This window comes from Gorilla gorilla, chromosome 4 (genome assembly GCF_029281585.2).
Source record: "Gorilla gorilla gorilla isolate KB3781 chromosome 4, NHGRI_mGorGor1-v2.1_pri, whole genome shotgun sequence".
Lineage (NCBI taxonomy): Eukaryota > Metazoa > Chordata > Mammalia > Primates > Hominidae > Gorilla > Gorilla gorilla.
In genome coordinates this window covers 8,889,866-8,916,744 of record NC_073228.2, presented here as the reverse complement: position 1 = coordinate 8,916,744, position 26,879 = coordinate 8,889,866, and the positions used below count along the sequence as shown (strand labels likewise).

Sequence of the window (26,879 nt, the reverse complement as noted above, 5' to 3'; positions counted from 1 at the left end):
GGGACAAACACACCCAAGGCCCTTTCCTTGCAGACCCTCCCAGAGGACCAGGGGGAGGGCCACACACCACGACCAGCTGGGATCCTTTTGGTTCATAATCGGCCCCTCGGGGTCTGGTGGTACAAGGGGCAGTGGCTGGGAACACCCCCAGACAGCCTTGACCACCTCAGCCTGCATCCTCTAGGAGCCTGATACCTCCTGACACCAGGAACCCCGTCTACAGGGGACGTCTCACCTGTAGGTGGCCTCGCTGGGCCAGGACAGGGGTCAGCAGAGGTGCCCAAGAGCACCCAATGTCTCTGGGGCATAAACCTCCTCAAGGGAACAGCTTGGGGAACCACAGCCCCAGGGTGGAAAGGGCCAGGCTCCTTTCCCAAGACAGATTAGCTTCTTCCGAGAATACTGGCCAGCAAGCATTCTTACCCTAGTTTTGTTTTGTTTTAATTAGCAGACTTAATGTTTTAGGTTTACAGAAACACCAAGCAGATGGTAGAGGTCCCCCACACCCCCTCTCCCTGATCCAGTTTCTCCTATGATTACCTTCTCTCATTAGGGTGTAGGCGTGTGACAGTCAAAGAACCAATATTGATCCGTTATTATTACAAATGTCTCAAGCCTCCATCAGGATTCACTCTTGTGCTGTATTTTCTACGGGTTTTGAAAAGTACACGTGGGTCCCATACTCACCATCGTATGATCCCAGTATTAGGACAGCCCGCTGGGCACCGGAGGCTGGGCATCCTGCCAGGTGGCAGATCTCTGCCCCAGCCTAGGCTGGAACCAGCTGCCTGCTGACCAGAGGTGGCCTCTCCCCTTCGGTCTAGCAGCCACCAGGGGCTCTGAGACCCTGAGCAGGTCACGGCAGGTCCTGAGTTCCCCATGCCCGCATCTATAACTCAAGAGATCCCAGCACTGTCCTGCCTCTTCTGTGGTGTGATGATCTGGACCCTGATAGGCCATGTGGCCCTTCAAGGGTGGACCGGGCCTGGGGGGGCCGCTATCTTATGCTTGGTGGGCATGGAAAGCAGTTGCTGCGTACAGGCGTGAAGCCGCAGGTCCCTTTCCACAGCAGGTCCCTTTCCACTGGGCACCCTGGTACCTGCAGTGATGGGGGTGGGGGGAGGTGCACTCCTAGAGCAGACGGGGGTGGGTGGGGCAGTCTCCAAGCTCCGAAATGCACCTCCACCAGACCTTGAGCCTCAGGGTGATGTCACTTGATGTGCTGGGCAAGGTCCTGGCTCCAGGCTTTCGATGGGGTGGGTGCTCCGAACAGATCCTTACAATGAAACTACCTTCAGTGGTCACCGTCATCGCCTTCCAGTTCTTCAGACCCTCACCCTCGTCCCAGCTTTCCTGGGCTGGGGGCTGGGCTCCACCTGCCTTTGCCGGTGACTTCCGTCCCTGCAGACTCACAATTTTCAAAGCCCTCTCCCCACCTCCTCTGGTAGTCACAACCCAGTTATTCAGACTTGCACAGGTCGTTTGCAAGTCCTCCTGGAAGGTATCTTGGCTGGAAAAGGGGACAAGGCCAAGCTTCCCCACCGCTGGATGCTGCGCTCGGCTCTGGAGCTGACACCAGGCGTCGCGGGCAGGGCCACTGACCCGCAGCACAGAGAAGCCAGCTTTGCCATCGCAGCGGGGACCGCCGGGCGGGCCAGCTCCGCAGTCTCCTGCCTGGGGGGCCCTCGGCACCCTCTGGCTCCCCTTCTCTGGCCTGAGTCTCTAGGGCCTCCTCTGTCCGGGCGGGGGTCTCCGCTGTCCCCCCCCACTGGGTCAGGCACGTGGTGGCCGCGGTGACCACCTGGGGAAGGCGCCGACTCCGAGGAACACACTCGAGCAGGACGCTCCGCAGGTGATTCTGCCCCGCGGGCACGGGGTGGGGGCGGGATTTGGCCAAATCTGCAGAGAGTTTAGGTTCTCAAAGCTGGGGCCGGGGTTGCTACTGATACCCAGAGTGCGGGGGCCAGGGTGCTGCCAACATCCCACCATGCGCAGGAGGTCCCCACCCCAAGAACCACCCGGCCCCGCGTATGCGGAGCGAGGAGTGGGCAGCGCTCGGCAGAGGCCCCGGCGCGGCGGCTGCACGTCCTCCGGGAGGAGGGAGGGAAGCCGGGCTCACCGCCGGGCCTCCCCCCGGTCAGGAGGGAGCCGGGAACTCCCGAGGCACCAACTCTGCGGAACGCGGGGCGCCCGGATCGCCCCTGATCACCGCCGGCTGGCGAGGCGCCGGGGACCCAGAACCGGCGGGGCCGGGAGCCTCCTTTACCGCTCCGCGCCGGGGCTGCCCGCAGGATGGGGCGCAGGATGGGGCGCAGAATGAGGCCCCGGCACCGCCTCGCGGGGGTCTGCGGGGGGCGACCGCGGCTCGCGTCGGCCACTACTTGGGGGTCTCGGGTTTCCGCCCCGCCCCCGCCTTGCACCCCCTCCCGCCCCGGACTCCGCTTTCCACGCCGGGCTCTTCCCTCCGGACCCCGCTCGCGGCCCGGCGCGGCCCCCTCCTCCTGCAGCGCCCCCGCCCCGGCGCCCGCGCCCCCGATTCGCTGCTGACTCGGTGTCTGCGCGTCCGGCCGGGCGCCCCGGGAGGAGTTTCCGGCGCGGGGCGGGGGCGGGGGCGGGGGCGGGGGCGGGGCGGGGCGGGGCGGGGCGGCGGGTGGGCCCCACCCCCCAGCTGAGCCCGGCCGGGCGGACTCGGACTCGCCAACTTCAGAGGCTCGGCGGCGGCGGCGGGCGCGGAGCTCTGCGCGCGGCTCCAGCGGGCCGGGATGGGCGGGCGGCCGCGCGGAGGACGCGGGGGGCGCGCGACGTGACCACCCGGACTCGAAGCCCGCCCCGCCCCCGCCCGGCTCGCCGGCTCCAGGGTCTGCTCCGGGGGTCGAGGACGCGGGGCCGGGCGGCGGAGCCGGCGCCAGAGCATGCGGGGCGCGGCGCGGGCGGCCTGGGGGCGCGCGGGGCAGCTGTGGCCGCGACCCCCCGCCCCGGGCCCGCCCCCGCTGCCGCTCCCGCCGCTGCTCCTGCTCCTGGCCGTGCTGCTGGGCGGCGCGGGCGCGCAGTACTCCAGCGACCTGTGCAGCTGGAAGGGGAGGTGAGTGTGCGCGGCGCGACCCCGGCCCGGCCCCCTCCCCTCGCGTCCCTTCCCGTCCTGGGCCGGCCGAGCGTGCGGGGGCGCGGCCGGGGGCGGGCGCGGGGCAGGGGCTCCGGGGGCCGCTCTCCAGGCACAGTCCAGTGCCCACTGTCCCCCGCCCCCGGTTCTAGAACAAAAGAGCCCGCGGCGTCCCGGTTCCTGGTCCGGAGGACGCCCGGGGGAGGCGCGCCTGCAGCGCTGCCGGGTGGGTCCCGGCTCCGCGCGTGTCCAAGCCTCGGGGGCCGCCGGTCCCGCGACCCCATCCCGGGGGCAGGCGGGGTCGGTCCTCGGGCCCTTCCTTGCAGGCTCCGGGAGTTGCGCGCCCCGAGGCCGCCCCGGGCCAGAGCGGGAAGGGACGGCCGCGGGAGGGAGCGGCGGTTTCGGGGATCGGGCGCGGACCGCAGCGGGGGCCACTTCTGTCTCGGGGAGCCGCGGGCGGGCACCTGTGAGCCGGGCCGAGTGTGGCTCCGGCCGGGCCCCCCGCCCCAGCCCCGTGAAGGTCAGGCCGCCCTTGGCCGCGGCGCGCGCTGCGCTGGGCGACCCCCCCCCCCGCCCACCCGCGGTGGCAGCCGAGGACTATTTTTTTTTTTTTTTTGACTCGAGTGTGGCCGCCGAGAGCAGCGCCAACCGCGACTGCCCCTCGGGAGCCGCCGCCGCTCCCACGCGAAGCCCAGGGCGCCGAGGGCACCGCGGCCGAACCCGCCCTGCGCGAGCCTCGCAGTCGCCAGTTCCGGAGTTCGCAGATGCGCGGGGACCCGGGTGACGCGCGCCTCCCGGAAAGCCGTGGCCGGGCTGGCCTGGGCCTGGGTCCCGCTTCCCCTCGGCGCGGTCCCCGCCCCGCCGCCCCCGCCCCCGCCCCCGCCGCGGGCCGAGTCACGCGGTTCTGTCGAGCGAAGCTGTTTTCCGAGAAGGTCGGGGCAGAGCCGGTGCGGGGCCGGTGTCCGCGGGGCCGGTGTCCGCGGGGCGGGCGCAGGTCTCCCCGGAGCCGCAGCCTCCGTTCTGGGTCCCCGCGAAGCCACAGTCGCCCCCCAGCGCCCCCAGCGGAGCCTCCCCGGGGGAAGGGGCGTGGCGCTGGGGGGCAGAGTCACCCCGAGGGCCGTGGGCGGTGCCGGCTGTCCCGGGAGCGGCCGCCTCCCTTCTCGGCAGAAGCCCTCCCCGCCGGCCGAGCGGGGACGCGGGAGCTGAGGTCGGGCCGCGGGCGGATGGAGGTCTGGGGGAGGGTCGGCCGGGAACGCTGGCGCCGGCGGAGCTGGCTGGGAGCCTCCGAGGCTGACGGCTCTTCTGGGGCCGCCCTTGCCCCCGCGGAGTGATTCAACCGCGGCTCGCTGCCTCTGCCTGGCGGGTCGGTGCACCCCCAAACCGAGGCCTGGGGCGTTCTGCTTCAGCAGACCGAAACCAGAAACGCAGCCCCCGCCACCCAGGCTGAGTGTGTCGAGAAGGAGCCGGCACCCTTTTCAGGGCGTCAGGGGACTGTGTGCCCGGTAGGGGGGGGCGCCTCCTGGAGCCCGAAGGGAGGGCGCAGTAGGGAGCCAAGGGTGGGTGGGAGGCCACCCCTCCACCTCCAGGGGCGGGCGGCTCCTCCAGGCAGGTGACAGCAGCGGGACAGGAGTGCTTTGCCCTCCAGGACCTGTGCACCCTCCTGTCTACCTGGAGGCCCTCTTCGCCATCGTTGCCAGCATACTCCTGGCCTCAGACTCCCCAGAGGGGACCCCCCCCCACACACACCTGCAGAGCCTGGCAGAGGGCAGCTGTGGGGGCTGCTGGAGCTGCAGGTGTGATCTGGAGGGGACACGGGGCCCGGCTGTGTTTCTGGGGCATAAGTGAGACTTCCTTTTGTTGTAGTCACTGCCCCGTTGATCCACACACGTCACGAATCAGTGACAGAGACTCGCTGTGGAAACCGGAGTGCGCTGGCCTGCCTGCTACCCTCCGGTGTTTGTGACTTTTTACCAGCTGTCCTGACGAAGCACAGGGTGGAGCGAGCGGTGGTGTGCTGGGTGGATTCTCATCCCCTGATAGCTGGAAAGTTGTCCGTCATGACACTGGCCCCTGCATCGACAGCCTCTGTTGCTGGGTGTTTCTTCTAAGCAATTAAGTAGGAGATGATGAAACCTCTCTTCCGTGGGGGGAGGCAGGACCAGCGCCCCGTCTTTATCAGCCAGTGGCCATAAATGTGGACCATGAACTTTCCCACTTGCTGTCAGCCCGGGCATCGCAGGTGCGGTCACACCTGGTTCGTCTCTCCTGCAAGGCGGGGAAAGGAAAGTTAACCTGCCGGTGGGTTCAAAGCCCTTCCTGACTTTCATACAGGAGCCGGGCATTTTGTCCTGGTGACCCAGAGTAGTGCTGTGTGGGCTGGTGCCTCAACAACCCTCCAGTGCACCTGCGCCCCCCTTCAGTGAGTCCCTTTATCCACTTGGGATTTGCCCTCCTTTCCATGAAGGTGCCCCACAAGCATGTCCACCTGGGTGGTAACCCTTGCTGACTTTTAAAAGTGCATCTGTTCAGTCTGTTGATCCAACATCAGATCAGCCTTGTCAGTTTCCTAAAGTTGAACAAACCACGGTTTTGTCTGCACGCGTTAGTTTTATCACAACAGAACTGAGTGTGTCACCTGCATCTCACGTGAAAATCACAAAATGCCCTCATCCGTGACCATTAAAGATAGGTCACATTTTTGCAATGCCAGCAATTTTGCGTAAACAGACTGTGTTTTCAGGTTTGCTGAGGTGCTGGATATTTGGAGGTGAGAGATTTGAGGCACTCGATTTTCTGGTAGGAACCAGCACAGACCATGAGTCTCGGACTTCGTGCCGAGGTCTGCTGGGTCCCAGGCTGAAGGATGCATCGTTTTACCTTTTTTGTCTACACGGGTCTTGCGCATCGTGTGCTACTGATTTTAATGTGAAAATCCCCACGTCAGCGGGTCTGGTTGGAGTCCCGTTGGTCTGGATGTTTCGGGAGAATGTGAGAGGAGAGGGGAGCAGGCCCTGCGCTGGGCGCAGACCCGCCTGAGTGCGCTGAGAAGACGTCAGGTGAAGGCCGAGGTAGCCGGGTGTCTTCTTTCTTCTGTATCCACCTTCATTTTGTTCTCTTCCCCTTTTTGCCCAGTGTCTTCTGAGTGGGGGGAGCCAGGCGTGCCCACCAGATGCGGGTAGCATGTGCTAGGCCAGGATGGCCCCCAGGCTCAAGTTGGCCTCCTCCTGGGCAGAGGTGGGTTGGCTGCCTGTCCCCAGCTGAGTTGTGGCTGTTCCCCTCGCCTGCTCAGATGAAGGCCGTGCCGTCAGAGGTGACCAGAGCCCGCTCCCTTGACCTTCAGGACTCCCTGAGAGGGAGGCAACGTGTCAGGACGGTGTATGTGGAGAGAGGGTCGAGGCTCGGTGCCTGAGCACGGGCAGCAGGACAGTGGCCTCGATGCCAGAGACGGGAGGGAGGGACGCGACGATGAGGCTGCATAAGAAGAGAGCTGACTGTAGCTGAGTGTGTCAGCCACTCACCGAGTCCAGTTTCCGCACAGCACGATCTTCATGCCTTTGCCCACACACGTGTTAGATGAGCTTGTGTGAGCTTTATGGGCTGTAATTTGTGAGTCTGTTCTGGGTGTGTGATCCTGGCAGCCGGCTCGGCCTGGCCACTCATGACCTGGGACCTTGTGGGGGTGGGGAGAGGGTGAGGAGGGGTGCACCCTCCACACCACCCTCTGATGTGGCCTGCAGCCTATGAAGAGTGAGGTTTGGGGGCCCAGAGTGTGAGTCACCAGCGGTAAATGCAAACCATATGTGATGCATTTTCTCTGCTGCAGAAAGGGTTTCTGGTGACTCGCTCAGGCCAGGGCTCTGGAAACAGCATTGCTTATTTCACATAAAAATCCTAAGAATGTGGGTGAACCTGTCTGAGATCTGCGTAATAAAACACTTAGTTGAAGTCACCGGGTTAGTTCCAGGCCCACTTGGTTATGACGTGGCTGTTAGCCACGAGCTGGCATTTACTTTAAAGTGTTGAGAAGGAGAAGCGTGAGGGTTTTGATGTTTCAGTTTCTTGAAAATATAACTGTTTCTACTCAGGACCTGCCTCTCCAAGAGTGTAGCACACTTCGTTTTTTTCTGTTTAGCATGTATGAGGGTGAACTTAGCTTGCTACTCACACACTACTCACCCTGTGGAGGAAGTTCACCTCGCTTTTGTGGTGAATCTTGCTGAAATGATAGCTTATATTTACAGATACCATCGGCAGTGCAGGGTCTTCAGGCTTGCAGAAAACGGTCAAGTCATTACTTTGAGAAACGTACAAACATCTATGCTTAATGAGGTGGTAAACGACGAAACTCATCTACAGCCTCCTTCCCCCCAGACTGCCAACACTCTGGATTAATTTAAAAGCTGCTCTAAAAGACAAAACTCATCTACAACCTCCTTCCCCCCAAACTGCCAACACTCTGGATTAATTTAAAAGCTGCTCTCTGGGCAGGTTGCATCCCAGGGCTCCTCCTTCACAGGTGGTGGGGCCCCACCTTCGCTTTACCTCTAGCATCCCAGCCCTCGTGGTCATCTGGAACCAGGGTTGGTACACGGGGCCTGCTGGCATTCCTATGATACTCTGTGATATTCTGGAGGAATCCATCCCTTCCTTGGGGCCCCATCCCACTGCCCCAGCACCTCCAGCCACCCTGATTCAGGGACATCGCAGAGATTGGTGTTTGACGCTACGGCAGCAGAGGCGCAGACTCTTGAGTGTTGGAGGGTGTCTGGAGAGCCTGGGGGCCAGCACTGCCTGCACTCCCGGGAGCTCGGCCCCGCCCCACCATGGCTCTTGGTGCAGGTGCACTGGAAGGAACTGGGTGGGGCCCCTGTGCCGAAGGGCGGAGATGGCGCCGGCCTGCCTCATGGGCAGGGGTCCGTGTGGCACCTGTGGCCGGCAGCGGGTGGGTCCAGGAGCCGCCATCATTTGGAGTGGGTATCGTCCTTACTGACTCTCTGTGGGTGCGGGCGGGGTGTGTGACGGGAGCTCCGGGCCTGGCTGACAGTGTCTCTCCTCTGCAGCGGGCTGACGCACGAGGCACACAGAAAGGAGGTGGAGCAGGTGTATCTGCGCTGTGCGGCGGGTGCCGTGGAGTGGATGTACCCAACAGGTGCTCTCATCGTTAACCTGCGGCCCAACACCTTCTCGCCCGCCCGGCACCTGACCGTGTGCATCAGGCCCTTCACGGACTCCTCGGGGGCCAATATTTATTTGGAAAAAACTGGAGAACTGAGACTGCTGGTACCGGACGGGGACGGCAGGCCCGGCCGGGTGCAGTGTTTTGGCCTGGAGCAGGGCGGCCTGTTCGTGGAGGCCACGCCGCAGCAGGATATCAGCCGGAGGACCACAGGCTTCCAGTACGAGCTGATTAGGAGGCACAGGGCATCGGACCTGCACGAGCTGTCTGGTGAGTGTCCTGCCTGGGGCGGGGGCAGTGGGCCTCGTCATCACGGGGCTGGTGATCTGGCAGGTGTCTCTGATTTCTTCCTGCCCCCTCGTCTGCTCAGCCTTGGCGAAAACCCTTCTGTGTCTGTGCTTCGGACATGACGGTCTTGCCTGAAGAGCCCCACAGGTGGCTGGGGTTGGGGGACACTGGCGCCCGCAGAGGGGCCCTCCTAGGGGCTGTGACATGGTGTAGGGGGGTGTGGGATGTCCAAACTAAACCATCTTGGAAATGCAGCCTTTCCAACTAAAATCACCTTTGAAAAGACTGGCCCATCTGGGTTAGTGTTTCGGGCGGCATGGCCTTGGCCGAGCGGGGCCTCTCTCCCTGGAGGTGTGTCTGGGGAGCATGGTGAGCATCCCCCTGTGGCGGCCGGGCCAGTGCTGGGTCGGACGCGTCCCCGTGCTTGTGGATCGTGTAGCGCCTTTGAAACGGGTGCTTTTGCCATTCAAACTGCCCTGGGAATTGGCTGGGTGTCTGTGGTGTCGGCTAAAGACCCTGAAATGTCCATTTTTGGGTGGGAGCTGAGGCTGACTCAGCCTGGAGTGGTGCTGAGCTTTGATGCCCAGAACATGGGGCCACCCCCGTCCCAGAGGGGTCTTTGGGTACGATAAACAGACAGCTTCCCTGTGTGGCCGGCAGGGAGTGGAGGTGTCACGTGGCGTCTCTGGACGCCTGTGCTTGGGGGAGAGGTCCTTCGTGGAGGGCTGTGTTGGTCTCTAGAAAATTCTGTGGGTAGACACCAGGAGGCATGAGGTCCTGGGAGGCACCTGTGGGCCGTGTGACCTCCATGGTCTGTGTGGCCTCGGCCTCGGGTGTACAGACTTCTATCCTGAATGGGAGTCCACATTTTTGTGTTCTGTGTTCTTGGCCTAGATTACTTTTCATCTCTCTCTGAAATCTCTCCCAAGTAGACTGGTCATTTACAGAGTGAGCGTAGGACCGTCTGCCTGGAGTCCTGACTGCCCCGAGTCCCAGCTGGCCCATGAGCTCAGACTGCCCCTCGGGCCTCAGCACCCGCAGGGCTGGACGCTGATGTAAACTCAGCTGTGCTGTGGTTGGTTGCACGCTGGATAAAACTTTAACCACGGCGGCCTTTATCTCGGTCACCAACAGTTATGGTGGGTGGGAGACCTGGGGGAGGGGGTACCAGCCTTGCTCTGGGGGCCCTGGAGAAAAACTCACAATGAGGCGAAACCTGGAGAAATCCAAGCTCCAAGTTCAGTCTTTCTAACCGGAGGTAGAAGGTGCCAGGCCAGATGTTAGGAACTTGCAAACATTCTTTCTGCTGATTAAAGTGGTGATTGGTCTTGAAGACGTTGGGCTGTGGGTCACATGCTCTGTGGCCTGAGCTTTGTTCTGCTTCTGGGTGAGATTCTTAGAGAGGCTGTGGTGCAGTCCGTCCCTGCCACGCACACCTGGACGTCCACACTGGCACAGGCCCGATTTCTACATTTCCAGGGGAAATTCAGTGGTTCTGGTTGTCAGCTGGGGCGACCCTTATGGAGCCTGTGCCCTCACCTTTGGGAACAGAGACTTTGTCTCTCCTGCCTCTGGGGCTGGGGTCCGAGGCCTACAGGCCCTGTGTCCTGTGTAGGCTGGGGCGGCGGGTGGGTTTGGGAGAGGCATGGGAGGGTAGGGGCTGAGCTGCCTTGGGGTCCTGTGGGGTTGCAGGGAGGCAGCGGCCTCTTGTGAGGAGTGACGTGAGCCCCAAGGGGCCAGAGCAGGCACTCGGCGGTGGGTCCTCGCTCACCCTCCGTGTGCCTCCTGGGCCTGTGGGGTCCTGCACAGGACTGTGGCCCCAGTGCACGTCAGGCTGGCTTGGGGTCCCAGAACTTTGCTGTGTCCTGTGAGGCAGGTGCTTGGGTTTCCTTGTTTACACTTGGTGACCCTGTGGCATCTGCTTAAACCGAGCCTGAGGTGATTTCCAGTGCCTCAGGTGGTGGGTTGCTTATCCGAGGAAGCAGACATGCAGGGATCCTCGGAACTGACAGGGGCCCAGACTCTGAGGTTCACCGGGGGCCCCCGGAGCTGGGACCCATGTCTGGCATCTCACGGGAACGGGCACAGGTGCAGGCCCCTCCCTGGGCTGAGCACCTCCAGGGCCCACACGAGAGGCCTCTCCTATCCTGATGGGGTCGAGGGGCAGGAGGGATCCGAGGAGGCTGATGCCTCTCCTCTCCCCAGGGTATTCGCCTTTCATCAGGGGACGGGGGCCCCTAAGCCTTTAATGCTGCAGGAATGGGTACATAATGTGGAATGTCGGTGCCGGCCATCTGGCAGCAGTGACGCCGTCCCCTGGGCCAGGCCGGCTCCCCAGCACTCTCCGGCCAGCGCCGCGGTTTCCCTTGCCTCCCGTTCCTGCACTTGCTGTAGCTGCGAGAGCCGATGGAGGCTGAGCCGGGCAGCGCCAGCCCCGCCGAGCCTGAGGTGTGCCTTTGGCCTGGCAGCGCGACCCACGGGAGGTGGACGAGCTCGTCTGTGAGTCAGAAGTTCCAGTTTGTGCTGACTCAGGAGGACAGAGGCTCCATGGGCTGGAACCCCGGACAGGAGAGGGTGTGTGAACCCGGTCCCCTGCCCAGCCAGGAGGAAATCCCCTGCTCCGGTGGTTCTCGTCAGTGTGATCGTGGTGCGTACATGCCACGTAATCGGCTTCCTTGAGTAAACTGAGACACACCGATAACCAAGAGTTGGCCAGAACACGGGGGCAGGCTGCTCCTCCAGGGGTACACACTGGGGGCCAGGCGGGAGGGGACCCGGCCCCAGGACCTTGGGATTTGGCTGACTACGGGCAGGACCTCTCAGCCCTGCACCAGCCGCCTCCGCAGGTGACACGGACGCCTTCCTTGGATGCTGAGGAAACCCCGCAGGATGGGGGTGGCAGAGAGTGGTCAGGTGCAGCTTCCGGCCGTGCCCAGACCTGTGCCCAGCAGACCTGGCTGAGGCTGTTTGGGGTGCTGTTTGCAGGCCAGGGAATCCGGGAAACGGGCACCGTTCAGTGGCTCGGGGAATGTGGGTGGGGGCTGTCTGGTTCTGGGGTACACAGACCTGAGACAGTCCAGGCAGGTCCCAGGATTCCAGTCTGTTCTTCAGCTTCTCCCAGGGCTGTGTGTCAGGTGCTCCTGGCTTGGCCACATCTGTGCGTGGGGTTTGGGGTGCAGGCTCTGTGTAAGGCCCCCCAATGCAGGCCCCAGTGAGCAGGTGCCCAGGTCCGGGCAGCAGCATCGTGGACACAGGCAGTGGGAGGGGAGGGGGCAGCATCGTGGACACAGGCAGTGGGAGGGGAGGGGGCAGCATCGTGGACACAGGCAGTGGGAGGGGAGGGGCAGCATTGTGAACACAGGCAGTGGGAGGGGGGGGGCAGCATCGTGGACACAGGCAGTGGGAGGGGAGGGGGCAGCATCGTGGACACAGGCAGTGGGAGGGGAGGGGCAGCATCGTGGACACAGGCAGTGGGAGGGAGGGGGCAGCATCGTGGACACAGACAGTGGGAGGGGAGGGGGCAGCATCGTGGACACAGGCAGTGGGAGGGGAGGGGGCAGCATCGTGGACACAGGCAGTGGGAGGGGAGGGGCAGCATCGTGGACACAGGCAGTGGGAGGGGAGGGGATGCTGCCTGGATGCTGATCATGAGCACATGGTGCCGTCCCTGGCTCTCCAGGACACCGGAGTCCTGCAGCGTTTCAGGGGCCTCAACGCCCCCCCCTTTAAAATCCTGCCCCTGGCTGAGCCCGTAGGTGAATGACCAGCTCGGCGGGCGCAGAGCCCCTGCCGATGAGCCCCCTCCAGGAGCCTCAGAGTTTGGGGAAGTCCTGGATGGGTGGCAGGGATGGGTGGAAAAGTGTGGAAGATAATTCTCATTATTTCCTGGAAGTAGAGGAGAGGGGCTGATTTTTCCAAGGCATCCCGTCTCTCGTCCGTCTTTGGCTTCCTGCTTGGTGCCTTCTCTCTGGCCACTGTAATTTTCATTTTAACCATCTCTGGGCTTGTGGAGAGGAAGGGTGTGGCCCTCCGCCAGCTTCCTCACCAGGAAGAGGGAGGGAGAAAGAGAGGGAGGCAGGGGGAAGGGCAGGGGCCATGGGGCCAACACCCCCGGGGCACCCCAGCAATGGACTGCAGCCTGGAGTGTGGCTGCAGCACGACGGTGATGATGGTGGCCTTGGGGGGAGCCTTGGGAGCTCAGCCTTGGGTCCTCGAGTCCACTGGAGCCCACCCTCCACCCCTACCCACTGCTCCCTGTTCTTGGCTCCTCTGAAAGCACCTTGTCCCCGTCACCGGCTCCTCTAAAAGCAGCGTGTCCCCCCGCTCCCCCGTCACCAGCTGTGTGGGAGACCCAGTAATCGTGGCCACAGAGGTTTCCCGTCGGAACTGTGTGGGTCTCTCTGGCTGTCCTTACCTGGGCAGTCCTGCCGGACCGGTCGGTGTCTGTCATTCTCAGCCTCTCCTCGGAACCAGCCGGTCCTGCCGTGCAATCTAAGTCCCCGCAGCAGCGTCCCCAACCCCACCCTGCCAGTCCCTCCCACCCTGTTCATGCGAGCTCCTGAGTGACCTGCCTGAGATGTCCACACCCCAGCCCTCCACCTCCGAGGAGGATGGACCAGGATTCCAACCCTTTGCCGACCCTCCCCACCGCCCTGGAAACGAGGTGCAATGTGTCCGTGAGCAGCGCATTCCGCAGCCTTTATGAGCGTGGCTCCTGTTAAAAATTGTCTCCAGATTGTCTCCTGGCGTCCACCCTGCATTCTCCGTGAAGGTGACTTCTGCTTTGTAAAGCTCAGAATCAGAACAGGGAGGTCTCCAGGGTGCTCCTTACGAGCTCAGCTGTCGATGGGTCGTCTCCAGAGGCTTCTAGCAGGCGAGGCTGCAGGCACTGACCGTCCCCGGCCCCACACCCCTGCCGTCAGCTGGGTGAGCCAGGGCAGAGTACCCAGGGCACGTGAGGGCAGCGTCTCCATCCTCCCCCTCGGCAGTCCGCTGAGGTCGTGGGGCCGTGACTCACAGAGGGCGATGTGCTAGGGCTTGGATACGCTCACACGCCCAGGCCCGGGGGTGGGACGCATGTGGCTGGGCCTGTGGGCTCCCCTGCCCCACGGTGAGAGCCACACACCCCCTCCCTGCCCCAGGGTGGGAGCCACACACACACCCCATCCCACGCCCCAGGGTGGGAGCCACACACACCCCCACCCCCCGCCCCAGGGTGGGAGCCACACACACCCCCCACCCCCCGCCCCAGGGTGGGAGCCGCACACCCCCCCGCCCCAGGGTGGGAACCATACACACACACCCCCCCACACACACCCCCCCCCACACACACACACCCCCGCCCCACACACACACCCCCCACCCCACACACACACCCCCGCCCCACACACACACCCCCGCCCCACACACACACCCCCCACACAGACACCCCCACCCCACACACACACCCCCTGCCCCACACACACACACCCCCCACCCCACACACACCCCCCTGCCCCACACACACACCCCCGCCCCACACACACACCCCCCGCCCCACACACACACCCCCCGCCCCACACACACACACCCCCCGCCCCACACACACACCCCCCGCCCCACACACACACCCCCCGCCCCACACACACCCCCCCCGCCCCACACACACACCCCCCGCCCCACACACACACCCCCCGCCCCACACACACACCCCCCGCCCCACACACACACCCCCCGCCCCACACACACACCCCCCGCCCCACACACACCCCCCGCCCCACACACACACCCCCCCGCCCCACACACACACCCCCCCGCCCCACACACACACCCCCGCCCCACACACACCCCCCGCCCCACACACACACCCCCCGCCCCACACACACACCCCCCGCCCCACACACACACCCCCCGCCCCACACACACACCCCCCGCCCCACACACACACCCCCCGCCCCACACACACACCCCCCGCCCCACACACACACCCCCCGCCCCACACACACACACCCCCGCCCCACACACACCCCCCGCCCCACACACACACACCCCCCGCCCCACACACACACACACCCCGCCCCACACACACACACACCCCGCCCCACACACACACCCCCCGCCCCACACACACACCCCCCGCCCCACACACACACCCCCCGCCCCACACACACACCCCCCGCCCCACACACACACCCCCCGCCCCACACACACACCCCCCGCCCCACACACACACCCCCGCCCCACACACACACCCCCCGCCCCACACACACACCCCGCCCCACACACACACACACCCCGCCCCGCACACACACCCCCCGCCCCACACACACACCCCCCGCCCCACACACACACCCGACTGTGCTGCTGACTGTGAGGATGGACTTCTGGCACCTCCTGCCTCCTGCCTTTGCAGGACCGCCTGGCCCAGCCCCAGCTGCCATGGCTGCCCAGCCGGAGGGTGCTGCTCAGTGAGGGGACCCTTGGGTGGACTGGGGTCACCACGGTTCTGTCGTTGACCAGCTCTCTCTCAGCCGAGGCCACCCCCACTCACATGAGGCGCCCTGGGCTGGGACCTCTGGCCCTGTGGTACTGGGCAGGTGCTGGCCGGTGTGCAGTCTCATCTGTGGAGGATAAAAGTGCTGCTTGAAATTTGAGATCCCCCAGTGCTCCCTCCTTGTTGCTTCCAGACGTGAGTGGTGGTCTGTGCTGCTGGCCTCTGTCCAGCACGTGCCTGCCTCAGGCCCAGCATGGTCTGCAGACCCCCAGCCGGCGAGTGGGATGGGGGTCCACATAGGTGAACTAAGTGTCAAGGGTGGGCCACACCCCGGGGCCCCCATAGGAGAGCGCACCGGGCAGCTTCCAGCTTGGGGGTCAGGAGGCCCCAGTGGTGGGGGCTGCAGTTTGAGTCTGTACAAATCAGCAGGAAGAGGATTTGGCCAGAAGCTCTCATCCTGGAGGGTTGCTGGGATGGCAGAGGTGCCCCCCAGTGCCAGGCTGGACCGGTCTCAAGGTGCTCAGCAGTGCCAGGCTGGACCGGCCTTGAGGCACCCCCAGTGCCAGGCTGGACCGGCCTCGAGGCGCCCCCAGTGCCAGGCTGGACTGGCCTCGAGGCGCTCAGCAGGCTGTGCAGTTTCTTTTTCCTGATACCTTAATGGAAGTAAATGCAGGAGGAGGTGGGTGGGCCGGTGAGTCAGGCACTGAGCCCGGCTGGGAGGTGCCCTCACCCCTGCCTGGCGGAAAGTGCTGGCCTTGTCTCTGGGTCCCTCCTACCTCCACCCTGCGGGGTCCACAGAGACCTGCGCTTGCCCAGCACACCGTAGACTCCAGGGTCTCCGTTGACCACATGTGCAGGCCCTGAGGGCCCATGCAAGTTCCTGACCCCAGAAGGCCTCTGAGCAGCTGTCCCCGCCTTGGCCAAGGTGCCAGATATGTGTGCTGCCCTGTCCCCCGGGGCCCCCAGTCACCAGCAGCCGGCTCGGGCCTGCACTCATCAGGCAGGCGACAGCTCAGCTCACTTCAGCCCAGCAAGGGCAGCCGGCCAGGGGTGCAGACGGCGTTAGCTTCTTCCAGGGCCGGCGAACCCCAAGTCCAGGTCATCCCAGCTCTTGGCCAGGGACGTCTCAGAGCCTTCAGAACGTGAAATGGCACCGGCGAAACCAGCGCCATTGAGATTTCACGTCTCAAAGTGTCTATTGCGTTAGGAGACTTGGGGCCAAAACCTAGAGGCTCAGAACAGGTGAGGCGAGGACTTGAAACCTGCAATAAGAGCAAATAATAAAACCACGTTTCCCAAGTCCGTCCCGAGTGTAGGAACGCGGGGCGTGCAGAGGTTTCTGTTTCACAGTGGCCCGCCAGTCTAAGAAACTGGGGCGAAGGGCAGGGTGAGGGCTGGGCCGCGGGGGGAAGGCTGTGGGGAAAGCCTGGTTTGGCCGGTACGGGAGCTCATTCTGAGACGCCTCCGTGCTTTCTGCATTCTCTGGGGGAGGCCAGGCCCCGCAGGGCTCAGGGGCTTCAGAGGGGGTTCTGTGAGCAGGGCTTGGCTTGAAAGCCATTTGGGGCGTGCACCTCATCCCGCGGCCAGGTGGCGTCCGGGGAAGGGGCCGGGCCGATGGCCCTGACTGCAGCTCACTGCCCTGCTGGGTGAGGCCCCACGCCGGTGGCAGGTGGACGTGTCGCTGCCTGCTTAGGGATCCCCTTCCTGGAATCTTGGCCTCACTGGCCCTTCCGGCCACATGGGGGGTCCCGCGGGATGTGATCCTCCTTTTGGGTGCCGCTGCCGTCGCGACCCAGGGAAGTGGGCAGCAGAGCTGTGGGGAGTGTCTGCCCTTTGAGGGAGCTGGGAAATGAGGGTGGTCCCGGCGCCGTGGGCCGTGGAGGTGGGTTGGGGGCGACTCTGGGAGGTGGGGGTGCTCCCGGCGCCCTGGGCTGTGGAGGTGGGTTGGGGGTGACTCTTGTCTGGTGGGTTCGGTTCAGCCCCAGTGGGCTTTGCATTTGCAACAGGCACGTGAGCGATTTCTCAGTGAGTCCGGCTCAGCCGCACTGAGGAGATAAGTGGGGAAAGAGCACAAAGACCCCTCCCCACGAAGGCCCTGGGACATGGCCGGACTGAGGGTCTTGCTCTCAGGACATGTGCCCATCATGGCCGAGCTGCAGGCGCCTTTGGTCCAGGTGGGGCCGGGGGGTCCCCTGGGTGAGACCCCGGCATGGTCGAGGTTGTGTTTTCTGTCTCCCGTGCTGCCGGCCCCTCCAGCACGTGCCGCCAACTCACATTTGAAGTGGCGTTGGTCACAAAGGTGCCTTGACGTGGACACCCTCCCTGACTTGGCTTTGCTGAGTGTGAGGATCCTTTGACGGTGGTGGGCGGCGTTCCAGAGCCTGTCCCGTCCAGGCTGCTTCCTGACTCTGCCTTTCTTCTCCAGCGCCGTGCCGTCCCTGCAGTGACACCGAGGTGCTCCTAGCCGTCTGCACCAGCGACTTCGGTGAGTGTCTGCTTGGCAGCTTCTACCTCCTGGTTTCTGCCACATGGAGCTGTTTGGGCCCAGGAGTCCCTCTTCAGGGCCCAGGACAGCCTTCCGGTGCTGCGTGGACCCTCCTGGAGGGGCACACGCTGTGGAAGCCCTGGGCTTGGCCCTCCACCAGCCCTGGGGACGGGGACGCCACCGCCCACACTTGGAGGGAGCTGGGGATTGTTCTGGTGACTGTCAAACATTTTCCCATTTTGTAAATGAGATCACTGCTCTTCGAGGGGACTCTTGAAGTCCACTGTTTCCCAGCAGCTCTTCTTGCTGAAGTGCTTTGTAAACAGCATTTTATCAGCAGCCCAGAGCATCCTTGGCGTTGGACACTCCCTGCCCCCCACCAGAGTTCACGCTGTTCCAGGCCTGAGGCCCCCGGCGGCTCTGCAGGAGGAGCTTTGGGGTCCCAGGGCTCCAGCCCCTTTGCTTGTGGCGTTTGCACAGACGCCTTGTGGGAAAGGTTTGGCCTCCCGTCGTGTGGTGCCGTGGAAGCCATGTCCTGCAGGCCCTGTCTCTGCACCCCACCTCCAAGCTCAAGGACAGGCCCCTTCTCACTGCTTTCCCGGCCCCTGGCATGGAGTCGGGGCCGGGCAGGGGTCTCCAAGTGCGGCGCGAAGGCTGCCCCCGTGCCCACCCTCTCCTGTGAGCCGCACCGGGTCTGTCTGATCAGGACACAGAACTGCAGGGGCACCCTGTGTATCAGCTGGACTTGAAAAACATCTGATACACACCGTGGTGTTTGTTCTGTTTTCCCATTTAACAGGTCTGGCCCTTGGTAGAAAGGGCACCTGTTATCTGATGATGTCTAAGTATCTGGGACACCGCTTGGCAGCTTCCTGCTGTTACATTGTATTTTTCTCTGGGAATTTCCATGCTAGATGGCAGAGTCTGGGGTCAGCTGCCCGTTCCAGTGCCCATCGATGCGGGGGCAGGGGGAGGTGCGGCGGTCTTGCTGTGTGCTTGCCTTTGCTCACTCCGTGTCTCCATCTCCTTCCCCGCACAGCCGTTCGAGGCTCCATCCAGCAAGTTACCCATGAGCCTGAGCGGCAGGACTCGGCCATCCACCTGCGCGTGAGCAGACTCTATCGGCAGAAAAGCAGGGTCTTCGAGCCGGTGCCCGAGGGTGACGGCCACTGGCAGGGGCGCGTCAGGACGCTGCTGGAGTGTGGCGTGCGGCCGGGGCATGGCGACTTCCTCTTCACTGGCCACATGCACTTCGGGGAGGCGCGGCTCGGCTGTGCCCCACGCTTCAAGGACTTCCAGAGGATGTACAGGGACGCCCAGGAGAGGGGGCTGAACCCTTGTGAGGTTGGCACGGACTGACCCCGGGGGTCCTTGGGGCGCTGCCCTTCCTCTCCTGATGAGTCACAGGCTGCGGTGGGCGCTGCGGTCCTGGTGGGGCCGTGCGGTGAGGGCCGCGCGCTGGGAGCCGCATGCCCTGGGCCCAGGCCTGACCCTGGCACCGAAGCCGTGGACGTTCTCGCCACACTCAACCCCATGAGCTTCCAGCCAAGGATGCCCTGGCCGATTGGAAATGCTGTAAAATGCAAACTAAGTTATTATATTTTTTTTTGGTAAAAAAGAAATGTCCATAGGAAACAAATTCCTGTGTCTTAAAACGCCTTGGTGTGCCGTCTGATACTGTTCTCTAAAGACGTTTGGAGCCACGGCATCTGGCCTGCGGTTGGGTGAAGCACTGGCCGTTGGGCACAGTGGATGTGTGAAAAGGTGCCATTCAGAGTTGTTATTCTCATGACGGAAGTTTTGGAGCCAAATAACACGTTTTTTATTTTCATTTTCTTTTTAAAGAATGAGCTTTGGTCCTTTTCGGGCCGCTGGTTGTTTCCGTTCCCGAGAATAAAGACCAGGATCCGACCAGCCAGAAGCCAGAGTCTGTCTTTCGCCAGGTCCGGTGCCCACGGCCCGTGTTCAGGGCCTCGCTAGACGTACCCCAGGGCGCCACCCTGCCTCGGCAGACACGCTTGCTCCTCCCGGCGACTGTCGCTCAGCGCCTGCTGCTGCATTTCCATTAATGCAGGTCCTGCCCTGTGGCCCCAGCCTGCCCACCGTGCAGGAGCCCACAGCTAGTCTCTAGACGCCCAGGAGCTGGTCTGAACCCAGGTTGGTGACCGCATGTCCCCAAAGGATGCGGCTGCCAGAACAAATCACCACTGACTGCGGGGCTGAAACAACCTCGTTCTCTGAGTTCCTGAGGCCACAATCCAAAGTCACGGTGTGGGCAGAGCCTGTCCCTCCAGGGCTCCAGGGGAGAACGCTTCATCTTCTCCTCAGCCTCCGGGGGTTCCAGGGAGGACCCTTCATCTTCTCCTCAGCCGGGGGGGACCCTTCGTCTTCTCCTCAGCCGGGGGGGACCCTTCATCTTCTCCTCAGCCAGGGGGGGACCCTTCATCTTCTCCTCAGCCGGGGGGGACCCTTCGTCTTCTCCTCAGCCGGGGGCGACCCTTCGTCTTCTCCTCAGCCGGAGGGGGGACCCTTCGTCTTCTCCTCAGCCGGAGGGGGGACCCTTCGTCTTCTCCTCAGCTGGCGGGGGGGACCCTTCGTCTTCTCCTCAGCCGGGGGGGGGACCCTTCGTCTTCTCCTCAGCTGGCGGGGGGGACCCTTCGTCTTCTCCTCAGCCGGGGGGGGGGACCCTTCGTCTTCTCCTCAGCTGGTGGGGGGGACCCTTCATCTTCTCCTCAGCCGGGGGGAACCTTCGTCTTCTCCTCAGCTGGGGGCGACCCTTCGTCTTCTCCTCAGCCGGGGGCGACCCTTCGTCTTCTCCTCAGCCGGGGGGGGACCCTTCGTCTTCTCCTCAGCCTCCGGGGGTTCCAGGGAGGACCCTTTGTCTTCTCCTCAGCCAGGGTAGGAACCTTTGTCTTCTCCTCAGCCGGGGGGGACCCTTCGTCTTCTCTTCAGCCTCCGGAGGTTCCAGGGAGGACCCTTTGTCTTCTCCTCAGCCTCTGGGGGTTCCTGGGAGGATCTTCATCTTCTCCTCAGCCAGGGGAGGATCTTCATCTCCTCAGCCTCCGGGGATTCCAGGGGAGGACCTTCATCTTCTCCTCAGCCACGAGAGGACCCTTCATCTTCTCCTCAGCCGGGGGGGGGGGGGACCCTTCGTCTTCTCCTCAGCCAGGGGAGGACCTTCATCTTCTCCTCCGCCAAGGGAGGAACCTTCATCTCCTCAGCCAGGGGAGGACCCTTCATCTTCTCCTCTGCCAGGGGAGGACCCTTCATCTTCTCCTCAGCCAGGGGAGGACCTTCATCTTCTCCTCAGCCAGGGGAGGACCCTTCATCTTCTCCTCAGCCAGGGGAGGATCTTCATCTTCTCCTCAGCCAGGGGAGGACCTTCATCTTCTCCTCAGCCAGGGGAGGACCTTCATTTTCTCCTCTGCCAGGGGAGGACTCTTCATCTTCTCCTCAGCCTCCGGGGGTTCCTGGGAGGATCTTCATCTTCTCCTCAGCCAGGGGAGGAACCTTCATCTTCTCAGCCAGGGGAGGACCCTTCATCTTCTCCTCAGCCAGGGGAGGACCTTCATCTTCTCCTCTGCCAGGGGAGGACTCTTCATCTTCTCCTTGGCCTCTGGGGGCTCCAGGTGCTCCTTGATGGTGGCTGCATCACTCCAGTCTCTGCCTCCGTGGCCACACGGCTTCTCCCTGTGTCTGTGTCCAGATCTTTCTCTAACTAGGACATTGGTCACTGGATTGGGGCCCACACCAGTGACCTCGTCTTAAACCGATTATGTCCGCAAAGACCCCATTTCCAAATAGGTCACACTCAGCGGTTCCTGGTGGACATGAAATTTGGGGTACACCATGCCCCAGCACAGGGGGTCCCTGGGAGTGTCAGTTAACCAGAGCCCAGCCTGCATCCCCATTGATGAATCAGGCAGTTCGTCCTGTGCAGCTGCTAAGAGCAAAGGGGACCTGGGGGGGAGGGTGGTGTGGTCAGTGGGCACGATGCCGGCCTTGCCAAATGCTCAGGCACTCCGGGTAAGCACTGTGTACCAGCTCATGTTCACTGGCTCAGGTGTGCACCGGCTCAGGTGTGTACCGGCTCAGGTGTGCACCGGCTCAGGTGTGCACCGGCTCAGGTGTGCACCGGCTCAGGTGTGTACCGGCTCAGATGTTCACCGGCTCAGGTGTGTACCGGCTCAGGTGTGCAATGGCTCAGGTGTGCACCGGCTCAGGTGTGTACCGGCTCAGGTGTGTACCGGCTCAGGTGTGCACCGGCTCAGGTGTGTACTGGCTCAGATGTTCACTGGCTCAGGTGTGTACCGGCTCAGGTGTGTACCGGCTCAGGTGTGTACCGGCTCAGGTGTGCACTGGCTCAGGTGTGCACTGGCTCAGGTGTGCACTGGCTCAGATGTTCACTGGCTCAGGTGTGCACCGGCTCAGGTGTGTACCGGCTCAGGTGTGTACCGGCTCATGTTCACCGGCTCAGGTGTGTACCGGCTCAGGTGTGCACTGGCTCAGGTGTGTACTGGCTCAGGTGTGCACCAGCTCAGATCTGAGCCAGCACAGGTCTGCAGGCTCCCACAGGTCACAACAAGAAGCAGGTGTTTCTGGGCGAGGACCTGAAGGAGCAGGCTGGGGCTGGGCCAGGTCCCACTGTGGCTGGTGGTCAGCACACCTTTGCCAGCAGGCGCCACAGCACAGGTGCCCAGCCCACAGCGGGGCAGCAGGGAATCTGCTCCTGGAACCTGGGTTTTCTGGGCTGGCTCCAGGGGGTGTTGACTGACAGGAGGAGGCTGCAGAACAAGAAGGTCGGGTTTCAGGCTGGCAGCCTCTCCTCAATTACAGGGATGCTGGGGTAGGCCAGAACCCGGTGTCAGGTGGAGTAGAGGTCACGCTTCACGGGAGGCTTCTGTTTTTTAAGAAGTGCCTGTGGGCTGGGGGGTTTTTGGTCCAGAGTCGGGGAAGGCAAAGCTTACCAAACAGAAAGTGTCCACTGTGGGGTGGGGGACTGGGGCCTCGTCTCTTCGCTGGGCCAGGACAGGGCTGTGAGGTCCAGCTGCCTGCTCAGCTCTGGGACCTGCCCTCCTGCAGGAGCCCACGGCCGTGAACATGCACACGGGCAGATCCACATGTCCCCCGAGGAAAAAGAGAGGGTCAAGGTTGAGTGTGTGGGTGCTAGGGGCTGCAGAACTCACTTCTAACTATGAGGGTTGAGGCGGGCTTCACAGGGGAGGTGGGTTTTGAGCCAGGCCTGCAGCCCGGCATCTGGAAGTGGCTTCCAGGCTCTCCCTGAGCTCTCTCCTGCAGATCTGCACCCCCAGCTCCTTCCTGGGGACTTGATATCATGACCCTGCCTGGCACCCCAGGGGTGAATGCTGCACCCAGCCCTGAGGGTTTCCATCTGCTGGGGGCATCTGACCTGGGCAGGCCAGGGTGGGTGGGAGGGAGTCCAGCGGGGGCAGGTGCAGGGTGGCCAGGGGGAGACACTGCCCTGGCTGGGGCCTGGATTCACTAGGTCATCACCAATGCAGGGGGTCCTGGCTCACTGGACTTTGCTACTAGAGAAGGTTGGGGAGCTCCACATGAAGGCAAGAAGGCCGGGGCTCAGGGTGTAACTCATCCCCGGAGAGCAACCAGAAAGGCCGTCGGATTGCAACGCAGCCTGCATTGTCCTCGCTGAACGCCTGGTCCTGTCCCACCTGCACCGGACAGCAACTGCTTCCCCTCCAGGGCGGCCCCCATCGTCCCCCAGGTGCTGCAAGAGCAGTGAGACTTTCCCAAGACAAGTCAGAGGCTTTGGAACTCTCGGGGGCGGTGGCTTCTCCCAGGAGCCCCGTATCTGTCAGTCCCCCCATAAGGGGAGGGGAGTTGGCAAGGCTCCTCCTTGCTCCCAGCGTGAGGATCGCCCCTGCTTTTCCGGCCCCCACTTGCCCCCTCCACCTGCCCTTTTCCCTCCGGGAAGCCCTGGAGGTTTTCCAAGAACTCTGCAGGTCCGAGGGGGCAGCCTATGTGGGGTGGCGGGGGGCCTCCTGCTTGTTGGATGCCCAGACGCCTACACCTTTCACCCTGGGGTCCAGTCGGCTGATGGCCATGAGAGAGAAGCTGAGAGCAACCAGAGCCCACAGCTCCACGCTGGTCCCCCATCTGCAAACGCTGGGCCCCATGGGAGCTGTGACTCGGTTTCCAGCTCGTCACAGGGCTGGCCGAGGCCCCGGCATGTCAAGCCATCTCAGGTTGGGCAGGAATGTGGTCCGTGTTCACATGTGTCTCTGTGTGTGTGAGAGAGAGGGATCAGCTGGGATGCTGGGGTGGCAGGGATAGTCCCGGCTCACCCCTCATCCTCCCTCGACCTCGACTCCCTCCACATGAGGAGCCCCCCCCTTCCTGGCTATCCCGTGAGTTGAGCTTCCTCTGCTGGGAGGGCTTTGTGGGAGGTTCCCTGCAGTTCCAGAAGGAAAGCTGGCTGCAGGGAGGGCCGGGCACTGGGCACCGTGTGGCTGAGCCTCTGGCGGGGGCTGCACAGCTGGGTTCACAGCCCCCCTCCTTGCCCCCACCCCACCACACTGGGAGGCCCTGCTGAGGGGCCAGAGTCCGGCTGCAGGTCCCACGGGTGGGGGTGGGGCCCCTCATTAGCACTGCAGCTGACACTGAGGGCTTCCACCTCGCTAATTGATTAAACTGTTTAGAAACCAGGCCGGCGTGGTGGGAATTGGCCCCGGCCGGGCCGTCCGCTCCCCTTCTGTGCAGGCAGTGGCCCCCGGAGTTCATCAGTCAGGCCCGTTGGTGGGGTCCTGGCCCTGGCTGCCCTCGGGAACCCTTCTTTGCTCCTTTGTGCAGTCAAAATGGTGAGGGTCCTGAGAGGAACTGGTGAGACCCCAGGGTCCTCTCCTCCCTGACCACTCACTGGGTGAGCATGGAGGGAGGCCTACTGTGCATGGGCATGTTCCTGGGAACCTGCCTGCTGGGATTAAACCCGCCCTTGTGAAGGACGGCAGGTGGGTCACTCAATACCAGGAGGGGCACGGGGCTGTGAGCAGAGGCCCGAGAGCCTTCTGAGGCGGCACTGGGTGCTCCTGGGCCCTGCTCTCCTGGGATTTGTTGCGCCTGTGACCTCAGCCTCTTCCTTCCTCTCCTGTGGGATTCCCCCAACACCCCCTCCCGTCCTGCCGTTCCTTCCCCCACCAGGCCCCATGCCTCCCCTCCCCAGTGCCCCCTACCCCCAGGTCTTCCCTCTAGGACTGTGGCCTGGGCTGTGGGTCTTGGTCTCCCACTGAGACTGAGTCCTGGGAGAAGGGCAGAGCTTTGGTTCCCAGTGCAGCCCCTGTGCCAGCACGCAGTGGGTGCTGGTTCAGCCGGTGCACACTGGGTCCTGCCCCCACCTGAGGAGCGGCCTGGGGCCTGGTCAGCCCTGCTGGTGTCTGGCCTGCAGCCAGCACCGGCTGTGCTATTCACACTTGGTCACAGGTGGGTGCCCATCCAAGCAGCCTCGGAGCAGAGTGGGTCGGGCTCCGGAGGTGGGGGCGGCCACTAACAGCAGGAGGTCGTGGCAGTGCAGCTATGGCAGGGGTTCTGAGGGGCGGAAGCCAGGGGCGGGACGTGGGGACGCAGACCTGCAGGGAGGACGCCGGCTCACCCAGCAGGGAGGGGATGGCCGCCCAGGGACCCCCAGCCTGCCCGCTCTGCTTCCCCGACCGCCGGTGCAGGGGCCCCACGGGGGACGCCAGGGAACGTGAGGAATCCGGAGTCAACACTGGGCCACTGTGTGCTGCCAGCTGGGCGGGCCGTGATTTATAAAAACAGCGGAGGCTTGGCTGGTATCGGGGCGGTGAGGTCACGGCGGCCGGGGGCTCTGGAATTTCTTCAGAAGAATTTTGCTTACCAAGCCACATACTTTCCTAGCCATCAGTTTGATCAGGGGCAAGATTAAAAATATGCTAAAAAACAAAGAAACGAAAATACACCCGGGGGGCTCCGGTGAGCAGGAGGGGCGCTGTGGGAGGGGTGGAGGTCCCAGGGAAGGGTGAGGGGCCGGGAGCCACTCTGCCCGGCACTCTCCGCCCAGAAACAGCCCAACGCCCCTTTCTTTCCCCTTTTAGCACTGCTGAGCTGGACTAAAATGCCCAACAAGGAACTTTACTAAAAACTGAGGCAAGAAAGAAAACACACATGACATAAAAATAGTCAAGGGCACATTCTTGATGGTAGATAACTGGTCTCTGGCCGCAGCGGCTGCCAGGTTGGGTGTCGGCCAGTGGGTCTGCCCGTCCCACCCACAGGCACTGCACTTCCCTGGGCCTGACGGGGGGTGTGGCGGGTCTGTGGGAGGGTGGACAAGGGTGGCAGGACCGTGAGGGGGGTGGCGGGTCTGTGGGAGGGTGGACAAGGGTGGCAGGACCGTGAGGGGGGTGGCCGGTCTGTGGGAGGGTGGACAAGGGTGGCAGGACCCGTGAGACGATGTGAGTGCAGCACAGTGGGGCTCTGTAAGAAGCGACCCGGGCAGCTTGGGCAGGGGCAGGCTGGGCGGTGCCTACGGGTCTCTGTCCACCGGAGCCTCTGTTCAGCCCACCTCAGTGTCGCTCTGGATGTGGATAGAAGGAGACACTGTCTGGGCCACAGACCAGGTGCTTCCTTCATCCTGACCACACCTGCTTCTGCCCAGGAGATGCTGCAGGGGCTGTGCTCCCCACCCGGCTACTCTTGAGTGGTCCCCAGGCTCCTCCTCCTCCCGGTTCCACCTGGAGCCGTGCGGCTGTGCCGGGGACGCTTCGCTGCAGCTGCAGCTCAGGGAGAACTCACTGCTGGAGCTTCTGCCTCTCCCGTGCCGTGGGGCCAAGCCGAGCTCCACCAGGGTCTGGACTTCTGCACGGGCAGCTGTGCTTCCCAGGGTCGTGGAGAGGGGTCCTTGGTCCCAGCCACTGTGTGACCTCGACCAGGACACTTGACTTTCCTGCCCCCAGAGGGTCTTGTCTGGACCTCCAGAGCCCCCAGCCTTGCTCACTTGGCTCTGCTTCTGGGCAGGGTGCCCTGGCATTGCTGTTGCTGGCACCTGCCGTGCCTTGGAGGGGTCTCCAGTGGGACCTCTGAGCACGGCTCTTCCTGTACTTCTCAGAGGTGAGCAGAGGGCGTTTGTGGGAGAACTGGAACCTGGGGAGGAAAAACCCCAAGTCTGGCAAAGACTCCTTGCAGTCTGTCCAGTGATCCACTGAGGCTGAGTGGTGGAGGACATGGAGGCCCGCCCGGGACCGGGACATGGAGGCCGGCCTGGGACCTGGGGAAGAGAGGCCCTCAGTCCGGTGAGGAGACCAGCCTGGTGGGTGCAGGCCACCCTTGCCTGCTGTCAGGGCCTGCCCTTCTCTCTGGCCTCCAG

At 63.4% G+C, this 26,879-nt stretch overlaps 1 protein-coding gene across 1 annotated transcript; it reads left to right on the top strand.

Annotated features, from left to right (window-relative positions):
- Positions 1-2,702: 2,702 nt before the first annotated feature.
- Positions 2,703-19,446, top strand: METRNL (meteorin like, glial cell differentiation regulator). Its single transcript, XM_055386811.2, has 4 exons — positions 2,703-3,082; positions 8,161-8,546; positions 17,462-17,521; positions 18,561-19,446. The coding sequence occupies exons 1-4, from the start codon at positions 2,913-2,915 to the stop codon at positions 18,878-18,880; spliced, it is 936 nt and encodes a 311-aa protein (XP_055242786.2). The 5' UTR covers positions 2,703-2,912; the 3' UTR covers positions 18,881-19,446.
- The last annotated feature ends 7,433 nt before the right edge of the window (positions 19,447-26,879 follow it).